The sequence below is a fragment of the Mustela lutreola genome, chromosome X (genome assembly GCF_030435805.1).
Source record: "Mustela lutreola isolate mMusLut2 chromosome X, mMusLut2.pri, whole genome shotgun sequence".
In the NCBI taxonomy this organism is placed as follows: Eukaryota; Metazoa; Chordata; class Mammalia; order Carnivora; family Mustelidae; genus Mustela; species Mustela lutreola.
In genome coordinates, this window is record NC_081308.1 from 116,848,734 (window position 1) to 116,876,006 (window position 27,273).

Sequence of the window (27,273 nt, forward strand, 5' to 3'; positions counted from 1 at the left end):
GGCCTCTCCCAAGAAATTCTTGTGCACTAAGAGGCTTGAGAATCAGTGACCCAGGAGTAAAAGAGTTAAAGGAGTTCCCTACCGCTGGGGTTACTCCGGGGCAGCTGTAAGAGAAACCCTTGCTAGGATCAGGAACCAGGGATGTCCCACCCATGCCCCTGGGCTCTGGAAGCGCTTAAGACCGGAAACGCTTACGCTTCCAAAGCGGCAGGAGGCCCCTACGAGGCCAAGGAAGTGGCGGCCCCTCCCACGTCAGCAGGCTCTGGGGCCCAGTCAGCGAGGAGCGTGTCTTGGCGCCTGTCGGGAAATGTAGTCCGCAGGGCGGGCGCGCGCCTGCGTCTTGCGCAGCTGCCCCAGGGAGCCTGGGAGAGCCGTGGGCGCCGAGGCGGTGAGTCCCCGAGCGGCCAGAGGGCGTGGCCGTCCCTGGGGCGCGGGCGCGGGCGAGGGCGGCGGGGCTCACATCCCGCTAGGGCTACACCAAACGGCGGCCGCCAACCCTGATCCGGCGGCGGCCGCGTGGACGAGCGACGGGCGGCGGGCCCCTATCCGGCCCGGGTCCCCGCCGCCGCTCCCTGCGACCCAGCCGGGCCTTCCCGGGGTTGTCCCGGGCCAGAGCGCCCGTCGGGGCGCCGGGACATCCTGTGGGGAGCCCGCGGGGGCCGTGCCCGCGCCCCAGGCAGCCGATTTGTATCCGGCTTTTAGACGTTCTCGCGACGTGTCTCTCCTCGCCTTTCCGCGAGTGCCCGCTTTGCACACACCCTCTTTATCCGTGGGCCGTGTGAGCGCGGGCTCGCTCGGGCCGGTCTGGGGAGAAGCCGTGAGTCCTGGGGTGCAGCAGCGAGGTTTCCCCGCGGGAGGGCGGGTGGAGGGACGGCGGGGCAGTGAGGGCCCCGCGGGACGCGGTGGAGGGTTCGGGCCCCTCTGGGGAGGGCGGCGGGCTGCGAGGCTGAGCAGGGTCAGGGCGGGTCCACAGCCCAAGCCGGCCCGGTTCCTGGATGCCTTCCAGAGGAGAGGGTTCGGTGCCCAGGAGGGGACGTGGAGGCTTTCTAGGAATGAGTCGTGGGGAGCAGTAACCTTGCTCGAGCGCTTCCTCTGGGCCGGGCCAGGCCAGGCGTGGCTGCTGTTCGCTTCCACGCAGCTGCAGCCACCGCACTTTCTGAACTCGGTACTATGATTATTTTCATGTTAAGGAGAAACTGGGTGTTAGGGTCACAAAGCGAGCAGGTGATCACATGTGGATGGGTCTGCTGCTAAAAGTTCAGGTTACTATCAAGATATAGGGTCACGGTGTACGTTTGGGATGACTAAGTAGGGAGACTGTGAGTGCTTTTTGCCCTGTGCCACTCCAGGGAAGAGGACGGTTATGTGAGGCATCTTGGCGAATAGAGAGAGAGAATCCATAGCATAGGGTGGTTACTGGTGTTGAGACCTGGTCTGTACCAGGCGGTGACCTCAGACATTGCACTGAGAACATCTGGATGATTTTTAGATATGAATGTTGCAGATCTGTTCATTCTAACCTTCTCAACCATTTCCCTCTGGCATTGACCATGAGACCCGGGACAGCTTATTCAGTGCTCCAGAGCCTCCAGCCTCAGTCGGCTCATCTGTACCCAGGACATCATGCTAGTCCCCACCTGCTCGCTCTGGGTGAGCACCACGTGACCTGCCACGAAAGGGAGACTTGGAACAGCACTGGGACATAGTGTCATGAATGTGATCAGTGTCCTTGGTTACCCGTGCAGACCAGATGGCTGGTGGCCTGCCCTGTGGCAGTGTGTTGTTGTCATGAGAAAGTCCTCTGACTTGCCATCACAGGACGAGGGTCAGGCTGATGTGGGCGGAAGTATATGTAGGTTGAGTGGAGAAGAATGAAGGGTTGTGCATTGGCAGCCTGTGGAGGCAAGGCTCTAGCTGAGATGCTGATGGCTGAAGGTGACCATGGGTCACTGCAAGGCACATGGACTTTACGGTCATTCATCAGTGCTCCCCTGTTTCTTTTGTGGCCTGTATATATATTTGGAGACACAAGATAGCTTGTATTAGACTGGGTGTTAGTTTACAGGCCAGCACATCTATGGTGGGTCATTTATAGGAAGAGGTCTTAACCTTGGATCAAAGGAATTCTAGAGGTGAGCTGTCTGGTAGAACCTTCTACAGTGTTACCTTTGGAGCACTTGAAATGTGGCTAGTTCGAATGAGAAACTGAATGTGCAGTTTCAATGGATTTAAACTGAAACAGCCCCATGGAACCTGTGGCTACCATATCGGGTAGTGGAGCTCTAGAGGGTCTGTGTATGTTCTAGAACATTTTGTAAATTTTTGGAAAATGGATGCAGAATTCGATATGTCTGTGTGTTTTTCTAGAAAGTGATTCCATGGCCTTCATTAGATACTTAAAATCACCAACAAAGATTAAGGTCCGCTGCTCTAGGGCGTGGTGGAAAGTGAGCAAGTTGAGGGAGCCGAGTATGGCCACTGGTAACCACTGCTGTTCCCCCTTTCTCGTTTTGTCCTGTCCTCAGCTGTGGGTGGCTCCCCCTTGACGCCTAAAGAGAGGAGCACATTGGAATCTGAGACTTCAGGCCCCAGAGAAAGTGTACACGGCCAGAGCGGGGCGATGGCGGTGGCCCTGGGTTGTGCCATTCAGGCCTCGTTGAATCAGGGCTCCGTGTTTCAAGACTACGATGCCGACTGTGAAGTCTTCCGTCAGCGCTTCAGGCAGTTCCAGTACAAAGAAGCAGCTGGGCCTCATGAAGCTTTCAACAAGCTCTGGGAGCTTTGCTGTCAGTGGCTGAAGCCAAAGATGCGGTCTAAGGAGCAGATTCTGGAGCTGCTGGTGTTGGAGCAGTTCCTAACCATCCTGCCCACAGAGATAGAGACGTGGGTGAGGGAGCATTGCCCAGAGAATAGAGAAAGAGTTGTGTCATTGATAGAAGACTTACAGAGAGAACTGGAGATCCCAGAGCAGCAGGTGAGAAAGGAGTTTGGGATCTTGGTAATGAGACAAAAAGAAGTAGCAGAGACATCTGATACTCGAGCAGACATTTTCTGTTGCGAGCTCCGTGCTTTCCCTGAAGTGATTTTCGTTTTTCCCTTCTGCTGGAATTAGCAGATATGGCTCAGCAATTCTCAGCTGTTAAACCCCACTCCTATTCTGGAACAAATATTTGGTACTGCACCTTCTACTATCCTGAAACGAAATTTATGTAGAATGTAACCTGCTTCCGTACACAAAATCAAAAACATTACTATGAGAAGTGCTCTGTGGTCTGTGCTCTGTGGGCTGTGGGCCAAATGCCCCTCATGGCCTCTTTTCTGCAGCCTGTGAGCTAATAATGATTATTGCCTTTTTTATTTTTACTTTTTATTTTATTTTATTTATTCATTTAATTTTTATTTTTTGAAGATTTTTAAAATTTATTTGTCAGAGAGAGAGAGAGAGAGAGCAAGCGAGCGCCCAAGTAGGGGGAGCAGCAGGCAGAGGGAGAAGCAGGCTCCCCGCTGAGCAAGGAACCTGATGTGGGACTTGACACCAGGACTCTGGGATCATGACCTGAGCCGAAGGCAGCTGCTTAACTGATTGAGCCACCCAGGCACCCCTCGTTATTACCTTTTTAGAGGGTTGTTAATACAAGAACGGGACACAGTAGACTAACATGCCCCATAAAGTGTAAATTATTTATTATCTGACTCTTTCTAAAAAATATTTTATTTATTTATTAGACAGACAGAGATCACAAGTAGGCAGAGAGGCAGGCGGGGTTGGGGGGAGCAGACTCCGTGCTGAGCAGAGAGCCCGATGCTGGGCTCGATCCCAGGAACCTGGGATCATGACCTGAGGCAAAGGCAGAGGCCTAACCCACTGAGCCACCCAGGCGCCCCTTAACTAACTCTATAAGAAGATGTTGCCAACCTGAGTGAAGTTGAGCCCAGAAAAGATATAAAGTAATGTAGTTTGTCACCATTGAATGAGTGTGCAAACATACACGTTGGGGCTTGACCGCACCTGAAAGAAAACCTCATGAGGTTGTCACATGCTCACGTCTATGCAGAGACTCACCACAAAGGCGACAGCCACTGGCTCGGCTAGTCTCTGACTTTCCCAAGTGGCCACACGTGTTAGTCAGGCTGAACAATAAGTGATAAAGTGGTTGCCTGATGTCCAAAGTAGGGCATTCCCAGAAGATTCGAGTCATGCTAAATCATGCAGAAATATTTCGTGACTGTATGAGTACTGGGGAGATGCTGACAGGCTCTTTGTCTCTAGATGAAAGTTTGTGGGGACACTCCAGAGTTGGTGGGGGCCCAGAGCAATTCCGCACCGGGAATGAGACTCACATCTCTGTCTGCTAAATTCAGACAGTCACCTGCCATGGTGCCGCATCAGCCTTTGGTGGCGGCGCCGTTGCCCCCCACTCAGAGTCCCCTGGCATGGGGCAGAACTTTTGGCGGAAGGGAGAAAGGGCTTCCTGTTGGGCCCTAGGGGCCTGGCATCGTGTGTTGAGAGGTATCTGCAGGTAGCCTGCCAGAGCCAGAGTCTTCCAAAGTTTCCTGTCGCCCACCCCCAGCCCCCAGGAGAGAATGAAATCATGGTGTTCCCTTTCTTTCTCTGTCTGCTGGCTTTGGCTTGCTCTCTAGGATTTTATCTGCCTTTGGCCTCATTGTGCACTGCCCAGTGCGGTAGCCACCAGCCAAGAGTGGCTCTTGAGCACCTAGAGATGTGGCTAGTCCACACTGAGATGCACTGTGAGTATAAAATGCTCCTCCCATTCAGAAGACCGAGTCAGAAAGAGAAAGTAGGTGAAATGTCTGATGAATGCTTGTCCATATTGATTATATTCTGGAAGTACGGTATTTTAGCCATACTGGGTGAAATCGTGCATGTCATTATGATCAACTTCACCAGTGTCTTTTTTTATGTGGGTCCTAGAAAATTAAAATCACATGGGTGGCTCCTTTTGTTGTCCCTGGGCAGCGCCGGTGTCGACTGGAGAGTGATGGGATGTGCCCTTTCCCCCAGATTGATAGGCAGGAAATGCTGTTGGAGGAGCTGGCACCAGTGGGCCCTGCGCATGTACCACCAAACATCCACCTGGAGTCGCCCCCGCTGCAGGTGATGGGACCTGCCCCGGACGCCCCTGGTGCCGAGGCCTGGATGCCCCAAGCAGGGCTGCCAGAGCTGGGCTACGGAGCTGCTGAGGACTGCCAGCCCTTCCTGGACCCTGGTAAGGCAAGGGGTTCACTTCCTTTCTGTGGTTCGTGTTTTTGAGAGCTTGAGAGCTCCCCAGGTTTGGGGTTGGGTTAGAAACACCGATTACCGGATGGAAGCGGGTCACTGGGATCAGGAGTATGAGGAGGGGTGCCCTCTGGGAATAGCTGGGAACAGAGTGGGGGACATCAAGTGGGGTTCAGAACCCCTTCAGCTGATGACCCTGCTCAAGAAGCCTATTTTTCTCTTTTCAGTGTTTTTTTATTATTATTGTAAAATACACACATCCCAAGATTTGGTGTTTTAATCATTTTGACATGTATAGTTCAGTGGTATAGAATACATTCGTAATGTGGAACCATCCCTACCATACATGTTCATAACGACTTTCATTCTGTAAAACTGAAACTCCATACTCATTTAAACAAAACCTCCGCATCTCCCCAGCCCCTGGAGACTACGATTCAACTTTCCATCTCTCTGAATTGGACTCCGCTATGTAACTCGTATAAACGGGATCATATAGTATCTGTCATTTTGAGACTGGTTTATTTCACTTAGCAGAATGTCCTTCAGGTTTATGCCCGTTGTAGTGTGGGTCAGTATTTCTATCTAAGTAAAGGCTAAATAACATTTTGTTGATCTGTTTTCCATAGGCATATACTTGGGTTGCTTCTGTGTTTCAGCTGTCGTGAGTAGTGCCCGTATGAACATGGGTGTGCACATACCTTTACGAGGCCCCACTTTTACTTCTTTGGGGCACACACCAGAGGTAGAATTGCTGAATCATACGGGAATTCTATTTTATCTATCTATCTATCTATTTATTTATTTATTTAAAGATTTTATTTATTTATTTGACAGAGAGAGATCACAAGTAGGCAGAGAGGCAGGCAGAGAGAGAGAGGGAAGTAGGCTCCCTGCTGAGCAGAGAGCCCGATGCGGGGCTCGATCCCAGGATCCTGGGATCATGACTTGGGGCCGAAGGCAGAGGCTTTCACCCACTGAGCCACCCAGGGGCCCCAGGAATTCTATTTTTATTTGAAGAGCAGCCTCCACAGCGGCTGCACCAGTTTCCATGCCGCCCGACAGTGCATAACCTTTCTGGTTTCTCCACATCCTCACCAACACTTGTTGCTTTCCGATTTGTGATAGCAGCATTCCTCATTGGTGTGGGGTGGCCTCTCAGGGTAGTTGGGATTTGCATTTCTCAAGTGATTAATGGTATTGAGCATGTGCTGATTGACCGTTTGGATATCTTCTTTTCAGTTCACGTCCTTTGCGCATTGCAAAATCCACTTGCTTTTTGCCATTGAATTTCAGAGTTCTCTATATATTCCGGATATTAATTCCATATCAGATAGAATTGGCGAATACTTTTCACATTTGTCGGTTGCCTTTTTACTCTGTTGAAGCTTTTGATGGATAAATTTTTTAATTTTTCATGAAGTATTCTGTGCCCACTTTTTTCTTTTGTTGCCTGTACTTTAGATGTCATATCCAAGAAATCATTGCCAAAGCTTTTCCTCTAGGTTTTCTTCCAAGTTTTATAATTTTAGGTCCTAATTTTAGGAATTTGATCCGTTTTGTGTTAACTTTTGCATGTGCTCTTACATAAGGTTCTAACTTCATTTATTTGCACGTGCATAATCCAGTTTTCCCAATATTGTATGTTGAAAGATTAATGTTTCACTATTGAATGATCTTGGTATTGTTGGTAACAATCACTTCCACATATATATGAAGGTTTATTTATGCACTGTCTATTGTATTCTGTTGGTCTATATGCCTGTCTTTATGCCAGTACCAACCTATTTTGATTACTGTCACTTTTTTTTTGATTACTGTCCCTTTTTTTTTTTTTTAAAGATTTATTTATTTATTTATTTGACAGAGAGAAATCACAAGTAGGCAGAGAGGCAGGCAGAGAGAGAGAGAGGAGGAAGCAGGCTCCCTGCTGAGCAGAGAGCCCGATGCGGGACTCGATCCCAGGACCCTGAGATCATGACCTGAGCCGAAGGCAGCGGCTTAACCACTGAGCCACCCAGGCGCCCGTGTCCCTTTTTTTTTTTTAAAGATTTTATTTATTTATTTGACAGAGAGAAATCACAAGTAGATAGAGAGGCAGGCGGAGAGAGAGAGAGGGAAGCAGGCTCCCTGCTGAGCAGAGAGCCCGATGCGGGACTCGATCCCAGCACCCTGAGATCATGACCTGAGCCGAAGGCAGCGGCTTAACCCACTGAGCCACCCAGGCGCCCAGATTACTGTCACTTTTTAATAAGTTTTGAAATCAGGAAGTATGAGACCTCTAGCTTTATTCTTCCTTTCCAAATTTTTTTTTTGTTTATTTGGGCATCCCTGGAAATTTCATATAAATTTTAGGTATGGATTTTTCTTTTCTTTTTTTTTTTTTTTTTAGAGAGAGTGAGCAGTGGTTGTGGGGGAGAAGAAGAGAAAGAATTATAATAGGCTCCATGCCCAGGGCGGAGCCTGATGTGGGGTTCCATCTCATGATCTTCAGCTCGTGACCTGAGCTGAAATCAAGAGCTGGATGGTTAACTGACTGAGCCATCCAGGCACTCCTGGGCTTTTCTTTTTTTCTTTATTATATATTTTTTATTTAAAGATTTTCATTTATTTGACAGATAGAGATCTCAAGTAGATGGAGAGGCAGGCAGAGAGAGAGGAGGAAGCAGGCTCCCTGCTGTGCAGAGAGCCCAATGCGGGGCTCGATCCCAGGACCCTGGGACCATGACCTGAGCCAAAGGCAGAGGCTTTAACCCACTGAGTCACCCAGGCACCCCAGGTTTTTCTATTAATGGAAAAAAGAGTATCATTGGGGTTTTGATAGATTGTATTGAATCTGTACATCACTTTTGGGAGTATTGACATCTTAACAATATCAAGTTGTCTAGTCCATGAACATGGGATGTGTTTTCCTTTATATCTTCTTTATATTCTTTTATCAATGTTTTGTAATTTTGATTGTACAAGTCTTTCACATACTTGTTTAAGTTAACTTCTAAGTATTTTATTCTTTTCAATGCTGTTATACGTGGAATTGTTTTCATAGTTTCCAGATTTTTTCATTGTTCATTGTTAGTATATAGAAATGGAACTGATTTTTGCAAGTTCATTTTGTATCCTGGTATTTTGCTGAATTTGTTTATGAATTTTAACAGTTTTTTAGTAGAAACTTCAAGAGTTCTGCATATTAGATCATATCATCTTCCAATAGAGACCATTTTACTTCGTCCTTTCCAATTTGAATGCCTTTTTCTTTTTATCACCTAATTTCTCTAGCTAGAACTTCTAGTACTGTGTTAAATAGAGTGGCCAAAGCAGGCATCCTTGCCTTCTACTTGACTTCAGAGGAAAAGCTTTCAGTCTTTCACCATTGAGTATAAAGTTCCCTGTTGGATTTTCCTGTATGGCTTTTATTATGTGAAGGCAGTTTCCTTCTGTTCCTATTTTGTTGAGTGTTTCTCTTTTTTATCATGAAAGGATGTTGAATTCTGTCAGTTGCTTTCCTCACATCGTTTGAGATGATAATTTTTTTTCCCTTCATTCTGTTAATGTGGCATATTGTATTGACCGATTTTCATATGTTGAAACATTCTTGCATTCCAGGAACAAATATCACATGGTTGTGATGTATCATCCTTTAAAGATTTTATTTATTTGTCAGAGAGAGAGCGAGCGAGAGCGAGCACAGGCAGACAAAGTGGAAGGCAGAGTCAGAGGGAGAAGCAGGCTCCCTGCGGAGCAAGGAGCCCGATGTGGGACTCGATCCCAGGACGCTGGGATCATGACCTGAGCCGAAGGCAGCTGCTTAACCAACTGAGCCACCCAGGCGTCCCTGTATCATCCTTTAAATATGCTGCTGAATTCAATTTTCTAAAATTTTTTCAGGTTTTTTTTTTTTTTAAAAATAAGTGTTCATAAGGGATATTGGTGTGTCATTTTCTAATAGTGACTTTTCTGGCTTTGGTATTGATAATGTTGGCCTCAGAGAATAAGTTAGTTAGGAAGTGTCTCCTTCCCCTCATTTTTTTCTTTATTTGAAAAGCTTTTTTTAGAAGATTGTATTTATTGATTTATTTGAGAGAGAGAGCACAAACAGGGAGAGGGCAGAAGGAGAAGGAGAAACAGACTCCCCACTGAACAGGGGGCCCAGAGCAGGGCTTGATCCCAGGACTCCAGGATCATGACCCGAGCGGAAGGCAGATACTTAACTGATTGAGCCACTCAGACATGCCTTTTTGGAAGTTTAAGAACAATTGTATTAGTTCTTCTCTACATGTTTGGTGGAAGCCACCAGTGAAGCTATCAGGTCTAGGGCTTTTCTTTGTCAGGGGATTTTTTTAAAGATTTTATTTATTTATCAGAGAGAGAGAGGGGGAGAGAGCAAGCACGGGCAGACAGAATGGCAGGCAGAGGCAGAGGGAGAAGCAGGCTCCCTGCTGAGCAAGGAGCCCGATGCGGGACTCAATCCCAGGACGCTGGGATCCTGACCTGAGCCGAAGGCAGCTGCTTAACCAACTGAGCCACCCAGGCGTCCCTGTCAGGGGATTGTTGCTTCAATCTCTTTTTACTGGTTATAGGTCTGTTCAGATTTTTCTCATTCTTTATGATTTAGTCTTGGTGGGTTTTGTGTTTTTGGTAATTTATCCATTTCATCTAGGTTATCCAATTTGTTTGTGTACAATTGTTCATAGTACTCTTAAAATTCTCTTTATTTATGTAGAATCATTGGTAATATCACCGCTTTAATTTTTAAAATTCTTTAAATTCAGTGTAGTTAACATATACTAATATATACTATATTAGTTTCATAGGTGGAATTTAGTGATTTGTCACTTACAAATAACCGAGTGCTCATCACATCACATGCCCTCCTTAATGCCCAATTACCCCATCCTGCCTCTCCCCTCCCCCTGTTTGTTTCCTAAAGTTCAGTGTCTCTTATGGTTTGCCTCCCTCTCTGTTTCATCTTATTTTATTTTCCCTTTTTTTTTTTAAGATTTTATTTATTTATTTGACAGAGAGAGATTACAAGTAGGGAGAGAGGCGGGCATAGAGAGAGGAGGAAGCAGGCTCCCTGCTGAGCAGAGAGCCCGATCCCAGGACCTTGAGATCATGACCTGAGCCGAAGGCAGCGGCTTAACCCACTGAGCCACCCAGGCGCCCCTATTTTCCCTTTTTAATTTTAATGATTTGAGCCTTTCTTTTTTTCTTAGTTCTTCTAGCTAAAGGTTTCTCAAGTTCATTGATCTTTACAAAAAAAACAATTTTTGGTTTCATTGATTTTCCCTATTGTGTTTCTAGTCTTTATTTTGTTTATTTCTGCCTATTCTTTATTGCTTCCTTCTACTAGCTTTGGGTTTAGGATTTTTTTCTTATTAGTTCCTTAAGTTATAAAGTTATGTTATTGTTTTGGGATCTTTTTTGTTTACTAATGTAAGTACTTATAACTATAAATTGCCGGTACTTTGCATTTTCATTTTCATTTATCTCTAAGTATTTTCTTTTTTTTAAGATTTTATTTATTTATTTGACAGAGTGCTCACAAGTAGGCAGAGAGGCAGGCGGTGGGTGGGGGGGAGCAGGCTCCCAGCTGAGCAGAGAGCTCGATGTGGGGCTCTATCGCAGGACCCTGAGATCATGACCTGAGCTGAAGGCAGAGGCTTAACCCACTAAGCCCCTCAGGTGCCCCTATTTCTAAGTATTTTCTAATTTTTTTTTGTGATTTCTTCTTGCATACATTGGTTGTGTAAGAGGTGTTGTTTAATTTTCACAAATTAGTCAGTTTTACAGTTTTCCCTTTGTTTTATTTCTTATTTCATCCCATTGTGGTTAGAGTATGTACTTTGAATGATATCCATTTTTTAAATATATTGGAACTAACTTGTGGCCTAACATACAGTCTGTATCCCAGAAATTGTCTCAGGTGCACTTGAAAAGAATCTGACACTTTTATTCTAGCCATCTTAGTAGGTGTTAAGTGCTATCTAATTGAGGTTTGATTTGCATTTCTTCAAAGACTAATGGTGTTGAGCATCTTTTCATGGACTTAGCAGTCATTTGTATATATTTATTGGAGAAATGCCTATTTAGAGTTTTTACCTGTTTTTAAATTGGATTATATGTGTTTTTATTATTGAATTGCATATGATCTTTGCATATTCTAGATAAAGTCTGTTACGAGATATATGACTTGTAAATATTCTTTCATGTTCTGTGGTTTGTCTTTTAACTTTCTTTTTTTTTTAAGATTTTTTTTATTTATTTGAGAGAGAGCACGAATGAGAGCAGCAGGCAGAGGGAGAAGAAGAAGCAGGCTTCCTGCTGAATAGGGAGCCAGAGGTGGGACACCATCCCGGGACCCTGGGACTGTGACCTGAGCCAAAGGCAGACACTTCAGTGACTGAGCCAGCCAGGCGCCCTTCTTTTCACTCTCTTAATTGTGTTCTTTTAGCACAGTTTTAAAAAAATTTTGATAGTCCAATTTAATTATTTTTTCTTTTGTTGCTTATGTTTTTTATGTCAGATCTTAGAAATCATTGCCTAATACAAGGTCATGAAAATTGACCCCTAAATTTTCTCCTAAGAGTTTATAGTTTTAGCTTACATTTAACCACTTAATTCATATTCAGTTAATTTTATGTAAGTTGCACAGTAGGGGTCCAAATAATATGTATATGTATATTTATATTTTTAAAAATTGTATTTATTTGAGAGAGAGAAAGCACGAGCAGTGGGGGCGGGCGGAGAAACAGGCTCCCCAATGAGCAGGGAGACTGACATGGAGCTTGATCCCAGGACCCCAGGATCATGACCTGAGCTGAAGGCAGATGCTTAACCAACTGAGCCACCCAGGCACCCCTATTTATATATATTTTTGCATATTCAGTTGTTTTAGCATGATTCACTAAAAAGGTCGTTCTTTTCACATTGAAAGGCCTTGAAACCCTTGTCAAAAATCAGTTGATGAGGCACCTGGGTGGCTCAGTCAGTTAAGCCTCTGCCTTAGGTTCAGATCATGATCCCAGGGTCCTAGAATTGATCCCCAGGTTGGGGGACCTCCCTACTCAGCAGGGAATCTGCTTCTCCCTCTGCCCCTCCCCCCACTCATGCTCTTTCTCTCAAATAAATAAACAAAAACTTAAAAAAATCAGTTGACCACAGGTATATGGGTTTTTTGCTGGACAGTCATGTCTATTCCACTGATGTATATGTCTATTTTTTGGAAATACCACTGTGTCTTTATTATTGCATTGTAATATTTTGGAAACATGAAAGTGTGACAGCTCTCAACTTTTCTATTTTTCAAGATTGCTTTGGCTGTTCTGAGTTTGTTACAACTCCATATGATATTTAGAATCAGCTTATCACTTTCTACAAATAAGTCAGCTGGGTTTCTGGCAGGGGTTGTGTTCAATCATGTAGATCAATCTGGGGAGTATTGCCGTGTTAACAATATTAAATTTGTGATGCATGCACATGGGGTGCTTTTCCATTTATTTAGATCTTATTTCAGATTTTATAATATTTTATAATTTCCCAAGTGTAAGTTTTTTTTTTAATTTTTAAAAAAATTTTTAATTTTCTATAAACATATATTTTTATCCCCAGGGGTACAGGTCTGTGAATCGCCAGGTTTACACACTTCACAGCACTCAGCAAAGCACATACCCTCCCCAATGTCCATAACCCCACCCCCCTTCTCCCAACTCCCTACCCCCAGCAACCCTCAGTTTGTTTTATGAGATTAAGAGTCACTTATGGTTTGTCTCCCTCCAAATCCCATCTTGTTTCATTTATTCTTCTCCTACCCACTTAAGCCCCCATGTTGCATCACCACTTCCTCATATCAGGGAGATCATATGATAGTTGTCTTTCTCTGCTTGACTTATTTCGCTAAGCATGATACGCTCTAGTTCCATCCATGTCGTCGCAAATGGCAAGATTTCATTTCTTTTGATGGCTGCATAGTATTCCATTGTATATGTATACCACATCTTCTTGATCCATTCATCTGTTGATGGACATCTAGGTTCTTTCCATAGTTTGGCTATTGTGGACATTGCTGCTATAAACATTCGGGTGCATGTGCCCCTTCGGACCACTACGTTTGTATCTTTAGGGTAAATACCCAGTAGTGCAATTGCTGGGTCATAGGGCAGTGTAAGTTTTAAACTGCTTTTATTAAATTTGTTCCTAAGTATTTTATTCTTTCTTAATAGCATTGTCAGTGGAATTGTTTTCTTTTTTCTTTTTTTAAAAAGATTTTATTTATTAGAGAGAGAGGGAGAGCATAAGTAGGGGAAGTGGCAGGCAGAGGGAGAAGCAGGCTTCCTGCTGAGCAAGGAGCCTGGCAGGGGACTCTGCCCCAGGACCTTGGGATCATCCTGAGCTAAAGGCAGACACTTAACTTCCTGAGCCACCTAGGCGCCCCTAGATAAGTGAAGTCCTTGATCTCACAAAGCTTACATTCTAGATGGAAGAGACTGACTTATAAACAAATGAATGTTACAAAGTAGTAAATGGGAGATGATACTGAAATCTGACAGGGCTGTTTTATTTCTGGTCGGGGAAGTTATTTCTGAGGAGGTGACATTGGAGCTGGACCTGATTAATAAGGAGCCAGTCACATCAAGTTCTGGGAGAAGAGCCTTCCACAGAGTGATATATTTTTGTTTCTTTTTTTTTTCCTGATTGCCCTGACTAGGACCCCCAGTACAATGTTGAACATAAATGGTGTGACTGGGCATCCTTGTTTTGTTCCTTATTTCAGGGGAAATGTACATAGTCTTTTGTCATTATTTATAATATTAGCTATGAGTCTTTCATAAATTCCTTTTATGAGGATGAGGAAATTCCCTTCTACTCATGGAATATTGAGTGTTTTTATCAAGAAACTGGTGAATTTTGTCACATGTCTTTTATGTGTCTATTGAGATGACCATGTGGTTTTTACTCTTCTTCTTTTGTAATGATATATTTCCTTAACTTCTTGTTTAAATATATTATTTATTTGACAGAGAGAGGGACAGCGAGAGAGGGAACACAAGCAGGGGGAGAGGGAGAGGGAGAAGCAGGCATCCCTGCTAAGCAGAGAGCCCGATATGGGGCTCAATTCCAGGACCCCGAGATTGTGACCTGAGCTGAACACAGATGCTTAACTGACTGAGCCACCCAGGCGCCCCTATTTCTTTAACTTTTGAATGTTAAGTCAACATTGCATTCCTGAGATAAATACCACTTGATCCTGGTGTATAATTCATATTATATGTTGCTGGAGTTGGTTTGCTAGTATTTTGTTGAAGATTTTTGGATCCATTTGCATCAGAGATACTGGTCTATAGTTTTTTTTGGTCCTGTCTTTATCAGATTTTGTTATCAGGGTAATACCAGCCTCATAGAATGAGTGGCCAAGTCTTCCCTCCTTTTCTAGTTTTTGGAAGTGTTTAGGGAGAATTTCTATTTTTTCTTTTGTTGTTTATACTTTGGATGTCATATTTAAGAAACTGTTGCCTAATTCAAGGTCATGAAGATTAATACCTATGTTTCTTTCTAAGAGTCTTGTGGATTTAGCTCTTAAATTTAGGTCATTGATCCATTCTGAATTAACATTCGTATGTGATGTGAGGAGGGGGACCTTCATGCTTTTGCCTGTGCACATCCAGTTGTCCCAGCATCATTTGTGGACAAGACTGTTCTTTCCCCATGGAATTGTCTTGGTACCTTTATAACAAGTCAGTTGCTAATACATGTCAAGGATATTTGATACTTCTTAAATATTGATTCTATTCCATCGATACATTTTTCTTTCCTTATGCCATTAAAGAGTGTTGGAAAGTATTGCATTCTCTTTTGTTCAGTGAGACATTATGTAGAATCAGTGTTACTTCTTTTTCTTTAAGATTTTATTTATTTATCTGACAGAGAGAGACAGCAAGAGAGGGAACACAAGCAGGGGGAGTGAGAGAGGGAGAAGCAGGCCTCCCGCTCAGCAGAGAGCCCAATGCAGGGCTCAATCCCAGGATCCTGGGATCATGACCTGAGCCAAAGGCAGATGCTTCACTGACTGAGCCACCCAGGCGCCTCCGAGAACATTGTTTCGAGTGGTTTATCTGGCTGTTCACTTTGCTTGGAAGCAGAAATGGCCTAAGGGTATGGCTTTTACATTTTTGAACATTTGTTTTATGGTATAGCATATTGACTGCCCTGGAGAATTTTCCATATGCACTTGAGAAGAATGCATATTCTACACTTCTTGGTTGGAGTATTCTTTTTTTTTTTTTAAATATTTTATTTATTTATTTGAGAGACAGGAAGAGACAGCATGAGAGAGGAGAAGGTCAGAGGGAGAAGCAGACTCCCCGTGGAGCTGGGAGCCCGATATGGGACTGGATTGCGGTACTCTGGGATCATGACCTGAGCTGAAGGCAGCTCAGGTCAACCAACTGAGCCACCCAGGTGCCCTTGGTTGGAGTGTTCTATGAATGTCTGTGACATTTAGTTGGCTTGTAAGTTTTTGTCTTCTCTTGTTGATCTTCTGCCTAATTTTCTATCCAGCAGTGTAGAGAGGGATTGCATTCTCCAACTGTCATTGCTCAGTTGTCATACTGCTTTTACTGCTTCTGTCAGTTTTTGCAATCATGCATGTGGTACTCTGTTTTTCAGTGTTTATATGGTTATAATCATTCTATCTTCTTGATTGATTGGTCATTTTATCATTATAAAACAATCCTCTTTATCTCTAGTAGCTTTTTTTGTTTTGATTTCCATTTTGTCTGCTCTTAGTGTAGTCAATCTGGCTGTCTTGTGTTTTTTGGATGATACATCTTTGTCCATCCCTCTACTTTGGTCTCTTTATCTTTGAATCTAAAGTGTCTCCCATAGGCAGCATGTAGTTGGATTTTTATTTTTTTTAATTATTATTATTTTTTAATTATTACTTTTTTATTTGACAGACAGATCACAAGTAGGCAGAGGGTTCAGGCAGAGAGAGACAGGAGGAAGCAGGCTCCCCGCTGAGCAGAAAGCCCAATGCGGGGCTGGATCCCAGGACCCTGGGACCATGACCTGAAGCGAAGGCAGAGGCTTTAACCCACTGAGCCACCCAGGCATCCCGTGTACTTGGATTTTTAAAATCTAGTAGGACAGTCTCTGCCTTTTGATTGAATTGTTTAATCCATACATATTTAATCTTATTTTTGATATAGTGTAATCTACACCTGCCATTTTACTTTTTGTTTTCTATATGTCTCATATCTTTTTTGTTTCTCTTTCCTTCATTTGCTGATTTCTTTGGCACAAAAGTAATTATTTTGAATGTAGCACTTTACATAAGTGAAGTTACAGCATTTATTTTTGGTTATTTCCTTAGTAGTTACTCTAGAGATTAGCCATACATCTTACTATCATCAGCTTTGGACTTACATTAATTTAATGCTAGTGAAATACAGAAATATTTCTTCAGGCGTGCCTGGGTGGCTCAGCTGATGAAGCATCCAATTCTCGATTTCAGCTCAGGTCATGATCTCAGGGTTGTTAGATCAAGCCCAGTGCTGGGCTCTGCACTGGGCATGGAGCTTGGTTAAGATTCTCTCTCTCTCTGAATACAAATCAAAACCACAATGAGATATCATCTCACACCAGTCAGAATGGCTAAAATTAACAAGTCAGGAAATGACAGATGCTGGCGAGGATGTGGAGAAAGGGGAACCCTCCTACACTGTTGGTGGGAATGCAAGCTGGTGCAACCACTCTGGAAAACAGCATAGAGGTTCCTCAAAATGTTGAAAATAGAACTACCCTATGACCCAGCAATTGCACTACTGGGTATTTACCCTAAAGATACAAACGTAGTGGTCCGAAGGGGCACATGCACCCGAATGTTTATAGCAGCAATGTCTACAATAGCCAAACTATGGAAGGAACCTAGATGTCCATCAACAGATGAATGGATCAAGAAGATGTGGTATATATACACAATGGGATACTATGCAGCCATCAAAAGCAATGAAATCTTGCCATTTGCGACGGCGTGGATGGAACTAGAGCGTATCATGCTTAGCGAAATAAGTCAAGCGGAGAAAAACAACTATCATATGATCTCCCTGATATGAGGAAGTGGAGATGCAACATGGGGGGTTAAGGGGGTAGGAGAAGAATAAATGAAACAAGATGGGACTGGGAGGGAGACAAACCGTAAGTGACTCTTAATCTCACAAAACAAACTGAGGGTTGCTGGGGGGAGGGGGGTTGGGAGAGGGGGGTGGGGTTATGGACATTGGGGAGTGTATGTGCTATGGTGAGTGCTGTGAAGTGTGTAAACCTGGTGATTCACAGACCTGTACCCCTGGGGATAAAAGTATATTATATGTTTATAAAAAATAAAAAATTAAAAAAAAAGATTCTCTCTTGCTGGACACCTGGTGGCTCAGTCTATTGTGTGTCTGCCTTCCACTAGGGTCATGATCCCAGGGTCCTGGAATCGAGTCCCACATCGGGCTCCTTGCTCAGTGGGGAGCCTGCTACTCCCTCTGCCTGCTGGTCCCCCTGCTTGTGCTCTCTCTCTCTGACAAAATTAAAAAAAAAAACAAGATTCTCTCTCTCCCTCCCTCTCTGCCCCTCCCTCCCCTAAAATTTTTTTTCCTATATAGCTGTATTCTCTTTTCTCCCTTCTTGTGATATTGCTATCATACATATAACATTAAAAATGTTAGAAACTCAAAAAAAGTTAGAAACTCAACTGTGTATTGTTAAAGATACTAGTTTATGTAATTTTAAGACTTCTAAAAGAGCTAGAGAGAGAAGGAATACAAATAGATATTATAGCTTTTGTTATATTAACCTTATTTATATTTCTGGTTTTCTTCATTTTTCCTATAGATGTATTTATTTTTTATTTATTTAATTTTATTTTTTAAATTAACATATAATGTATTATTGGCCCTAGGGGTTTCCTGTAGATTTTAGTTATTAATTGGAGTTATTTCTTTTTCTTTTTTTTTAAAGATTTTATTTATTTATTCGACAGAGAGAGAGATCACAAGTAGCCAGAGATGCAAACAGAGAGAGGGGGAGGCAGGGTCCTCGTGGAGCAGAGAGCCCGACATGGGGCTTGATCCCATGACCCTGAGATCATGACCTGAGCTGAAGGCAGAGGCTTAACCCACTGAGCCTCCCAGGTGCCCCTGGAGTCATTTCTTTAGCCCAGTACATTTTGCTCTCATCTGCTCTCATATATTACATTTCTAGATTATTTGCCCAGCATATATACTACATATATGTACTACATATATATTGTTTTATACAATTGCTTTGAAAATATTTTAAGAGAAAAAAGAAACAAATTAGTATATATTGTCTTTTATAATTATATAATCACCCTTACTTGTGCCCTTTTGTGTGTGTATTTGAATTACCATTTGGAATCACTAGCTTTCAGACTGAGGAACTTCCTTTATTTAGTATTTCTTGTTAGGCAAGACTGCTACCAATGAATTCTCTCATTTTATTAAAATATTTTATTTATTTGACAGAGAGATCACAAGTAGGCAGAGAGGCAGGCAGAGAGAGAGGGGGAAGCAGACTCCCTGCTGAGCAGAGAGCCTGATGTGGGGCTCGATCTCAGGACCCTGAGATCATGACCTGAGCCGAAGGCAGAGGCTTAACCCACTGAGCCACCCAGGCACCCCCTCTCAGTTTTTCTTTTTTTAAAGATTTAATTTTTTATTTGAGAGAGAGAGCACAAGCAGGGGACAGGCAGAGGGAGAGGGGGAAGCAGACTCCCCACTGAGCAGGGAGCCCGATGCGGGACTCAGTCCCAGGACCCTGTGATCATGTCCTGAGCTAAAGGCAGATGCTCAACTGACCGGGCCTCTTTTGCTTATCAGAAATGTTATTTCACATTCATTTATTATTATTTATTTGTTTATTTTTGAAAGAGAGGAGAGTGTTGGGAGAGGGCATGATGCAGAGGGAGAGAGAAAAGCTCAAGCAGGCTTCCTGCCCAGTGCAGAGGCTGACATGGGGCTCAGTCTCATGAATCTGAGATCATGACCTGAGCCTAAATCAAGTCTAATGCTTAACTGACTGGGCCACCTAGGGGTTTCTCACATTCATTTTAAAGCTAGCTTTTCCAGATAAAGATTTTTGGTTGGCATTTTTCATTTTTCTTTGAGCACTTTGAATATGCTATCTTCCTATCTTCTGGCCTTCACTGTTGCTGATGAAAACTCAGCTTTTAATTTCATTTGGCTTCCCTTGTAAATGACAAGTCGTTTTTCTCTTCCTCTCTTTCAAGGTTTTCTTTCTTTTCTGTGACTTTTAAGAGTTTTTACTATCATACGTCTGTTTGTAGGTCTCTTCCTGTTTGTCTTCTTGGAGCTCATTGAGCCTCCTAGATGAGTAGATGAATGTGTTTCAGTATATCTGGGCAGTTTGGGTCCATTATTTGTTCCGTTTTTTTCCCTGCTCCTTTCTTTCCTCTCCTGGTTCTCATTATATACCTGTTAGTGCACTGAGTGGCTCCCCACTTCTCTCTGAGCTTCCATTAATTTCCCTTCGTTCTTTTTTCCTCTGTTCTGATAATATAGTCTCTATTAATGTATCTTCAAGTTCACTAATTCTTCTGACAGTTCAAATCTCTTCCTGAGCTGTTCTAGTGAATTTTCCATATCAGTTATTGTAGTTTTCAACTCCAGAATTTCCATTGGATGCTTTTTTATACTTTCTATTGATATTCTCTGTTTGATGTGTTGTGATGTTTGTCATCCAATTTTACTTCTTTAATCAGGGTTTCCTTTCCTTCTTGGAACATACTCATAATGGCTACTTGCAGGTCTTTGTCGAATTTAGTATGTAGTCACTAACATAGGCAGATTCTGTTGCCTGCCCCCCTTTTTTTTTCCCCCAGAGTATGAGTCATACTTTCCTGTCCACATACATGTCTCAGCATGTTTTGTTGGAAACTGGACATTTTAGATAATATATTGTACCAATTCTCTGTCCTTTTTTCTCCCCAGGGCTTGTTATTGTTGGTTGTTTATTTGTTTGGTAAATGGCTGTATTATTTTAGTGAGGTCTAGTCCACTCTGAAATGTTAAGCATTCGATGTTGCTCATAAGGGAGCCCAGCCCTGGGTGTGCACACAGTCACTGTCACCCTTGAATGACAATACTTTTTACAGGGTTTTCTTTGGCTGTCTCTTTCTCTGACCTGACCTAGCCATTAATTGCCAACAATTGCTCTACTGTTTCCAACAGTGCTCCAGAGCATAAGTTCTTGGGAGAGGAAGCCAGTCCATTTCAGATACCTTTGTTGGGCTAATAACTGAGGTCAATTTCTGAGATTTGTTCTGATCCCAGGAGGGCTCCTCCTAGCTGTCTTTCTCCCCAGTTCTCTCCCACAAACTAGTCAGCCTACAGTTCAGGGTGTATAGTCAATAAATCTGTCAGATTCTTTCCGGTTGCCTTGCACTGTAACCTCTCCTCTTTTTGAGAGTATCCTTAGGCTCAACTGTTTTCACTCTCTGTTGCAAATGAATCCATTACTGTGCGAATATGTTAGGAGCTGCCTGTTTTGCCGCCTGCTTCTCCCCCGCCCCTCAGGCCAAATCTCTGATCCCTCGCTCTGGAGGTGGGTGAAGTCTCCCAGTAACTTTGTCACTCTAGGAGCTGAGCTTGAGGTCCCAGTGTCAGGCCTTTCTGGGTTGCTGCTGCAGGCATAGAACCACTGCCTTTGAGTCCCATTTGCCTTTCAAGGACCATCCGGGAGTCCTCTCGGATTCTTAGTACCTGGGGTAGATTATTCTTGCCACTGGGAGGGGCTGGGTGCATAAGGAGCCTTCAGCCTCTCAGCCTCCATTGCTTGGATTGGAGAATCAACAGTGGTTAGCCGCGGGGAGGGGTGGTGGTGGTGGTGGTGGTGGTGGTGTAGGATGAGAAGTGCTGACATCCTGCTCTTCCCAGGAAGGTAGCCCTCTGAAGGGGAGCCAGGGAGCGGCTCCCCCGGACCCTTAGCTGTGCCAGTCTAGAGTGGAGCTGGGAGAGGCACTGAAGACACTGTTGCGGTTTAAAATCTTAAGACTCTCCCTATTATTTGTGAATTTTAGCAGATTAACCAAAAAAGATGTTTCCTGGTTTGCTATAGGCCCTTAGGACCAGTTTTTGTTTTTTAAAATTTTTAATACTTTTCACCAGTTTCACCAGGAGGTAAGTCCACAGAGCTCCTCGTGGTCCTATGCTGGAAGTCCATCTCCCCTGCTACGTTTAGGTCATAAATCTGTATTTTATGCGTATGCCTTTGCTAACTCTGCTTGTTTCAAGTTTCTGTTTGCTCTCACTTTTCCCCGTGCCTTATGACCCTTTGATCCCAGTCATAGCTTTGAAATCTAAGCAAAAACAATATGAGTTTAAATAGCATTTTATTTGAAATGCATTTGAGCTAATCTTAAAAGGTCTTTTTTCCATAAAAATATAAAATAAGGTATTTTAGTCCACTTGCTGTTTTGACATGTTTTGAAACTTAAATTGTCATTAACTTGCTAATGTTATTTTAATCATGATAATATTTAAGAAGATAATGCTAATATTTATTTATTTATAAGGAGTTTATTTATTTGAGAGAGAGAACAAGTGGGTTGAGGGGCAGAGGGAGAAGCAGACTCTTCGCTGAGCAAGGAGCCAGACACAGGTCTTGATCTGGGAACGCCGGGATCATGACCTGAGCAGAAGGCAGAAGCTTAACTGACTGAGCCACCCAGATGCCCTAATACTGATATTTAAACAGCATCCTGCATTTAGATTTATATTGTTTTTTTAAAAGACTTTATTTATTTGAGAGAGTGAGCGCACACACAGCGGGGAGAGGCAGAGGAAGAGGGAGAAGCAGGCTCCGTGCCGAGCAGGGAGCCCAACACGGGGTTCAATCCCAGGACCTTGGGATCATGACCTGAGCTAAAGGCAGTCAGTTAACTGACTGAGCCACCCAGGCGCCCCTCCATTTAGATTTAAAATCAGCAATTTCCATCCCACACTGTATTGCAGACCAATACACTTCGCCAGAGCTGAGGAAGGTGAGGAAAGGTTGTGGAAAGAGAACACAAGCCACAGCAGCTCTCAGTGAGGAAAGGGGTGGTAGGGAACAGTAGTGTAGAACCTTGTCCTAGTTCTTTTTTTTTTTTTAAGATTTTATTTATTTATTTGACAGAGAGAGATCACAAGTAGGCAGAGAGGCAGGCAGAGAGAGAGAGGAGGAAGCAGGCTCCCTGCTGAGCAGAGAGCCCGAAGCGGGACTCGATCCCAGGACCCTGAGATCATGACCCGAGCCGAAGGCAGCGGCCCAACCCACTGAGCCACCCAGGCGCCCCGTTCTTTTTTTTTTTTTAAGAGAAAATCTTAACCAAGCTACACGCTCAGTGCAGAGTGTGACTCAGGGCTTGATATAACGACCCTGAGGTCATGATCTGAGCCGAAATCAAGAATCGGACGCTTGGGGCGCCTGGGTGGCTCAGTGGGTTAAGCTGCTGCTTTCGGCTCAGGTCATGATCTCAGGGTCCTGGGATCGAGTCCCATATCCGACTCTCTGCTCAGCAGGGAGCCTGCTTCCTCTTCTCTTCTCTGTCTACTGGTGATCTCTCTCTGTCAAATAAATAAATAAAATCTTTAAAAAAAAAAAAGTCAGATGCTCAACAGACTGAGCCCCCTGGGCGCTCTCTTGTTTGAGTTGTTCTTAGACTGGCAGTGAGAAACACTTTGAGAGTTGTTTGGGTTCATTTCAAGAGAGTGCACTTCTGGACTTGGGCTGAAACAAACACTGCTTTTGCTCATTGCCAGCTTCATCCTTTTCCATTTTAATTTGAAAATCTCCATGGAAGTTATTCTAGTAAACAGTTTCATAACCCCTACTTTCAGCTCTCTCTTTGCTTGGTACTCAAGAGCAGCATTTCTCGGTTTTAATATGCAAGAACATTGTGAAGATTTACTTCCCGTTTTGGCTCTGACCTGAATAATTGAATATCAAAATAGATACAGAAATCATTTAGTGCATTGATTTCAACACAGAAAAATGTACTCCCCTTCAGTAGATTACAGGAGAATAGCCTTGAATTTCATGTTTTGTGTCATCTTTGAAAAAGACTCTTGTAAGAAGTTGGGGGTCAAGTCATTCTAACTGGGGAGGAAGTAGACATTAAGCAGCCACATGTCCAAGATACCATCAAGGAAAAACCTTGGTGACGTCAACTGTTACACTTCTCGTCTTTCTTACGGGCAGGATATCCAATACCAAAGCTTGACGTGAGCTTTCCGTTGGAGCCTCGGGAAGAAGCGTGGGTGAAGGAACTACAAGAGTCCAAAGAAATGAAGCAATTACTTGATTCCAAGATAGGTAAGTAATTATTCGCGGATCCCACAGAAGAGCAAAAAGAAAAATTCAACCTTGATCAGGATAAAGAGTTTGGGATTCTCCTCAAAGTTTCTGCCTTCCTACAGGTGGTTTAATACAACTCTTCACTTTCCCTCACGGTTTTTTCCTCTGTGGGACACGGTGACAGCTGCTGTTTTTGTTTCTTCTTTCAGGTTTTGAGATTGGGATAGAAAATGAAGATGAAACTTCCAAACAGAAAAAACTGGAGAGCATGTACCCATTTATTGTTACTCTAGAGGGGAATGCTCTCCATGGTCCCATTTTGCAGAAGGACTATGTGCCGTTGGAGAATCAGTGGGAGAGCCCCCCAGAGGACCTACAGACAGATTTAACAAAACTGGTAGATCAGCAGGAGCCCTCGGCAGGAGAGAAACCTGAAAATTCCAACTTGGAAGAACCTCTCAACCCCAGGCCCCAGAAGAAAAAGAGTCCGGGGGACAAACCTCACCGATGCCCTCAGTGTGGGAAGTGTTTTGCTCGGAAGTCGCAACTTACAGGGCACCAGAGAATTCACTCAGGAGAGGAACCCCATAAATGCCCCGAGTGTGGAAAAAGATTCCTCCGTAGTTCAGACCTATATAGACACCAACGGCTGCACACAGGGGAGAGGCCCTATGAGTGCACCGTGTGTAACAAGAGATTCACTCGGCGGTCGCACCTGATTGGCCACCAGAGAACCCATTCGGAAGAAGAAACATACAAATGCCTGGAGTGTGGGAAAAGCTTTTGTCATGGATCGAGTCTCAAAAGACACCTGAAAACACACTCAGGTGAAAAACCTCACAGATGTCACAGTTGTGGTAAAAGTTTTAGTAGACTGACAGCTCTCACTTTGCATCAGAGAACTCACACAGAAGAGAGACCTTTTAAATGTAATTATTGTGGGAAAAGTTTTAGACAGAGACCCAGCCTTGTTATTCATTTGCGAATTCATACAGGGGAGAAGCCATACAAGTGCAGTCACTGTTCTAAAAGCTTCAGGCAGAGGGCAGGCCTCATTATGCACCAGGTCACTCACTTTAGAGGACTTCTTTGAGAATTGTTAAAGGCAACAGGCTGCCACAGAAATTGACACTAACTAAAATAAAATTTAAAAAAAAGAAATTGACACTAACTTAAAGCAGCCTGTTTGTCTTTGAAGAACCTTTTTGTTTGAGCTTGTGAGAACAGGTTTTAAAAACTATTCTGAACCCCAACTTCCAATGTATTTGAATTCTAGAGTATCCATCTACCTTTGCAATGTTCCCAGAGTTGATTTATTCTGTCTCTTACTTTTTTTTTATTACAATGAAATGTTTTGTGTTCCAGGCCAACCGCATCATAGATATAAAGCATAAAGCATATAATCGATGACAGTCCTTTTCGGGGTAGTGTTAATATGATGGATAACCATGTCCATCAACGTATCTCCTATAGCAGCCCCAGAATTTTTCTGCTGTCATTGTTAAAGGCGATTATATTAGTTCAAAGCTTTATGTGTCCTAAGTAGCAAGAAAGGAGACAGTGTATTTTGTCAAATGATAGAAATGTGTTGGGAACACATGTGCCTGGTAAGAATGGGGTTATGTCCATTGGAAGTTTTTATTTTTAAGGAAATTAAGATTTTAACCTTTAGTTATGAGTTGTGCAGAGTTTGCTAGTCTGCTTAGTTGGCGGTCTGGGGTGATGCTACATAGAACTGAGTATTCCATTGAGGATTTCTTTTGTTCATAGAGTAAGTAAGCTCTTTGTGGAAGAGTCCATTTGACGGTTGATGTCATACAAGTAGAATCCGATTCAATTTAGACTGACTGAGGAACCAGTGTCCTTTGCTTTGTACTCTCCTTTGGTATTCACCCAATGCGTCTCTTAGTGCTTTTAAAATTTTACCCATTCTTAAATTCAGTGGCCCCCTAACTGTATGTCATAGGGCACTTAGTTCTGCAAGATATTTTACAAATAACTCCAGGACTCCCTGCTGTCTCCACTTTCTAGATTCACAGTGCCCATCAGCCTGTGGGAGTGTCTGAGAGGCCCTCCGGTAAAGGTGGAAAAAAGCACCTCTTTTGGCACAGTGTTTTGCCAGCCTATTTGACCCCAGAACCCTTTGTCATGTACACCCAGTAATAACCCACGGAACTAGTATCCTGCAAATATTCCTTGGAACACACTGTCTTTAACAAATATATCTGTAGCTATCAGTATAGTCTTGTTGCTCCCAAACCTAGTTATTTCCAGTTGTTTCAGGGGTGTTATGAAAAGTTTTCTACATATATACATTTTTTTTTTATGTAATACACACATCATTAAGGAGGTGGGGGTCACTACTTGAGATCATTTGTACATCACTCAGTGATTCTCAGCCTCTTTGGAATTTACTTATAAACACACACACATATTGCTACTTATATAAACATTCTCAAGTAATCATGGTAATGACTCAAAGTCCTGTAACAAGGGAAGAACTCTCTTTGTCAGTTATAGCTGTTGGTACCTGAAAATAATCATTCAGCCTAGTTCCTTGTTACGAAACACAAGAGGTAGGACGTTCAAGAATTTTCCCTTTTTGAAGACACCAGTCATCCTTTCCCTAATCAAGAATGAGGGAAAGTATATATATTTTTTCTATTCCATTGTCGTTCTCGGAAGTGATATTGACTATACATATTTCGGGGGCAACTACTATGTGCCCAACTACTCCTGTTCCAGGCTTAATGGAAACCAGTAAAGACATGAATCCATGAGTCCGGTTCATAAGGAGTTTATGATATCGTTAGTTAAACAAGAGTTGGGAAACACATGGAGAACAATGCAAGAGAGTTTGGAATTAAGTGCCAAATCATACCAAGTGCTAGAGCCAGGGTGTGTCTTTAATTCTTGTCATCCGGGTCCCTGTATGATGCTGCTGTAAGTGTGGGGTTCACGTTGAGATCCCAGTAGCAATAAACACATAACGTGGGAGGAGTCTGAATGTAGAGATGAACAATACGGAATGTAACGGCTTCTCTTTTCTCTCTTGTGGACTTGCATTCAAACCAGGACAGTGCCTTAGAATGGATGTGCCCAACTGCTCTGTATCTATGCAATATTTTAATAAAGTGGAAATGTGTATGCTCTTCCTGCTTCAGTCATATTTATATAGTGGTTTGCGCAACTCAGGACCACTTCCCTGAGCTGTGGCGACAGGCACTGCGACTGACTCCTGCTCCCACCCTACGTCGCAGTCCCTACCACGGTGCTGGGTTTAGGCATCATTCTGAACATTTAATACAGTCAGTTTTAGCTGGGAGGCTTAGCTGCCATCATCACATGAGCCCCTCCCCCACCATCTATAGCCTAAACGCACAACTGGATTTTGCTGGTGAGAGAATGTCTGTTACCTATCGTTGTTCTAGTATCCTGTATGTAACAGGCATTAACCCATATTTGTGGCACTGAGTCAAGAAATAGGTGAAGTAGTTCTTGGAAACAGATGTCCCAGTGGATGTGCCTAATTCTATTTCTGAACGTTTCCAAAAGGTAATAGCGAAATACAGTCCCTACCTCCACAGTGCCATGAAGGACAAAAACCAGCAGCCACCTCACAAGTGCTCTGAGGGTTAAATGAAATGTTTCTTGTCCAGGCCTTACACGGTATA

At 43.4% G+C, this 27,273-nt stretch overlaps 1 protein-coding gene across 3 annotated transcripts; it reads left to right on the forward strand.

Moving 5' to 3' along the window:
* Window positions 1-317: 317 nt before the first annotated feature.
* ZNF449 (zinc finger protein 449) lies at window positions 318-26,751 on the forward strand. Of its 3 annotated transcripts, none has more exons than XM_059157653.1 (5): window positions 318-388; window positions 2,526-2,974; window positions 4,979-5,228; window positions 23,504-23,617; window positions 23,809-26,751. In XM_059157653.1, the coding sequence occupies exons 2-5, from the start codon at window positions 2,621-2,623 to the stop codon at window positions 24,690-24,692; spliced, it is 1,602 nt and encodes a 533-aa protein (XP_059013636.1). In that variant the 5' UTR covers window positions 318-388; window positions 2,526-2,620; the 3' UTR covers window positions 24,693-26,751. The 3 variants fall into 3 exon arrangements, with proteins under 3 accessions (XP_059013636.1, XP_059013635.1, XP_059013637.1); XM_059157652.1 differs by lacking the exon at window positions 318-388 and adding an exon at window positions 422-817; XM_059157654.1 differs by lacking the exon at window positions 318-388 and adding an exon at window positions 423-817 and having other exon boundaries at window positions 5,024-5,228.
* Window positions 26,752-27,273: the final 522 nt, after the last annotated feature.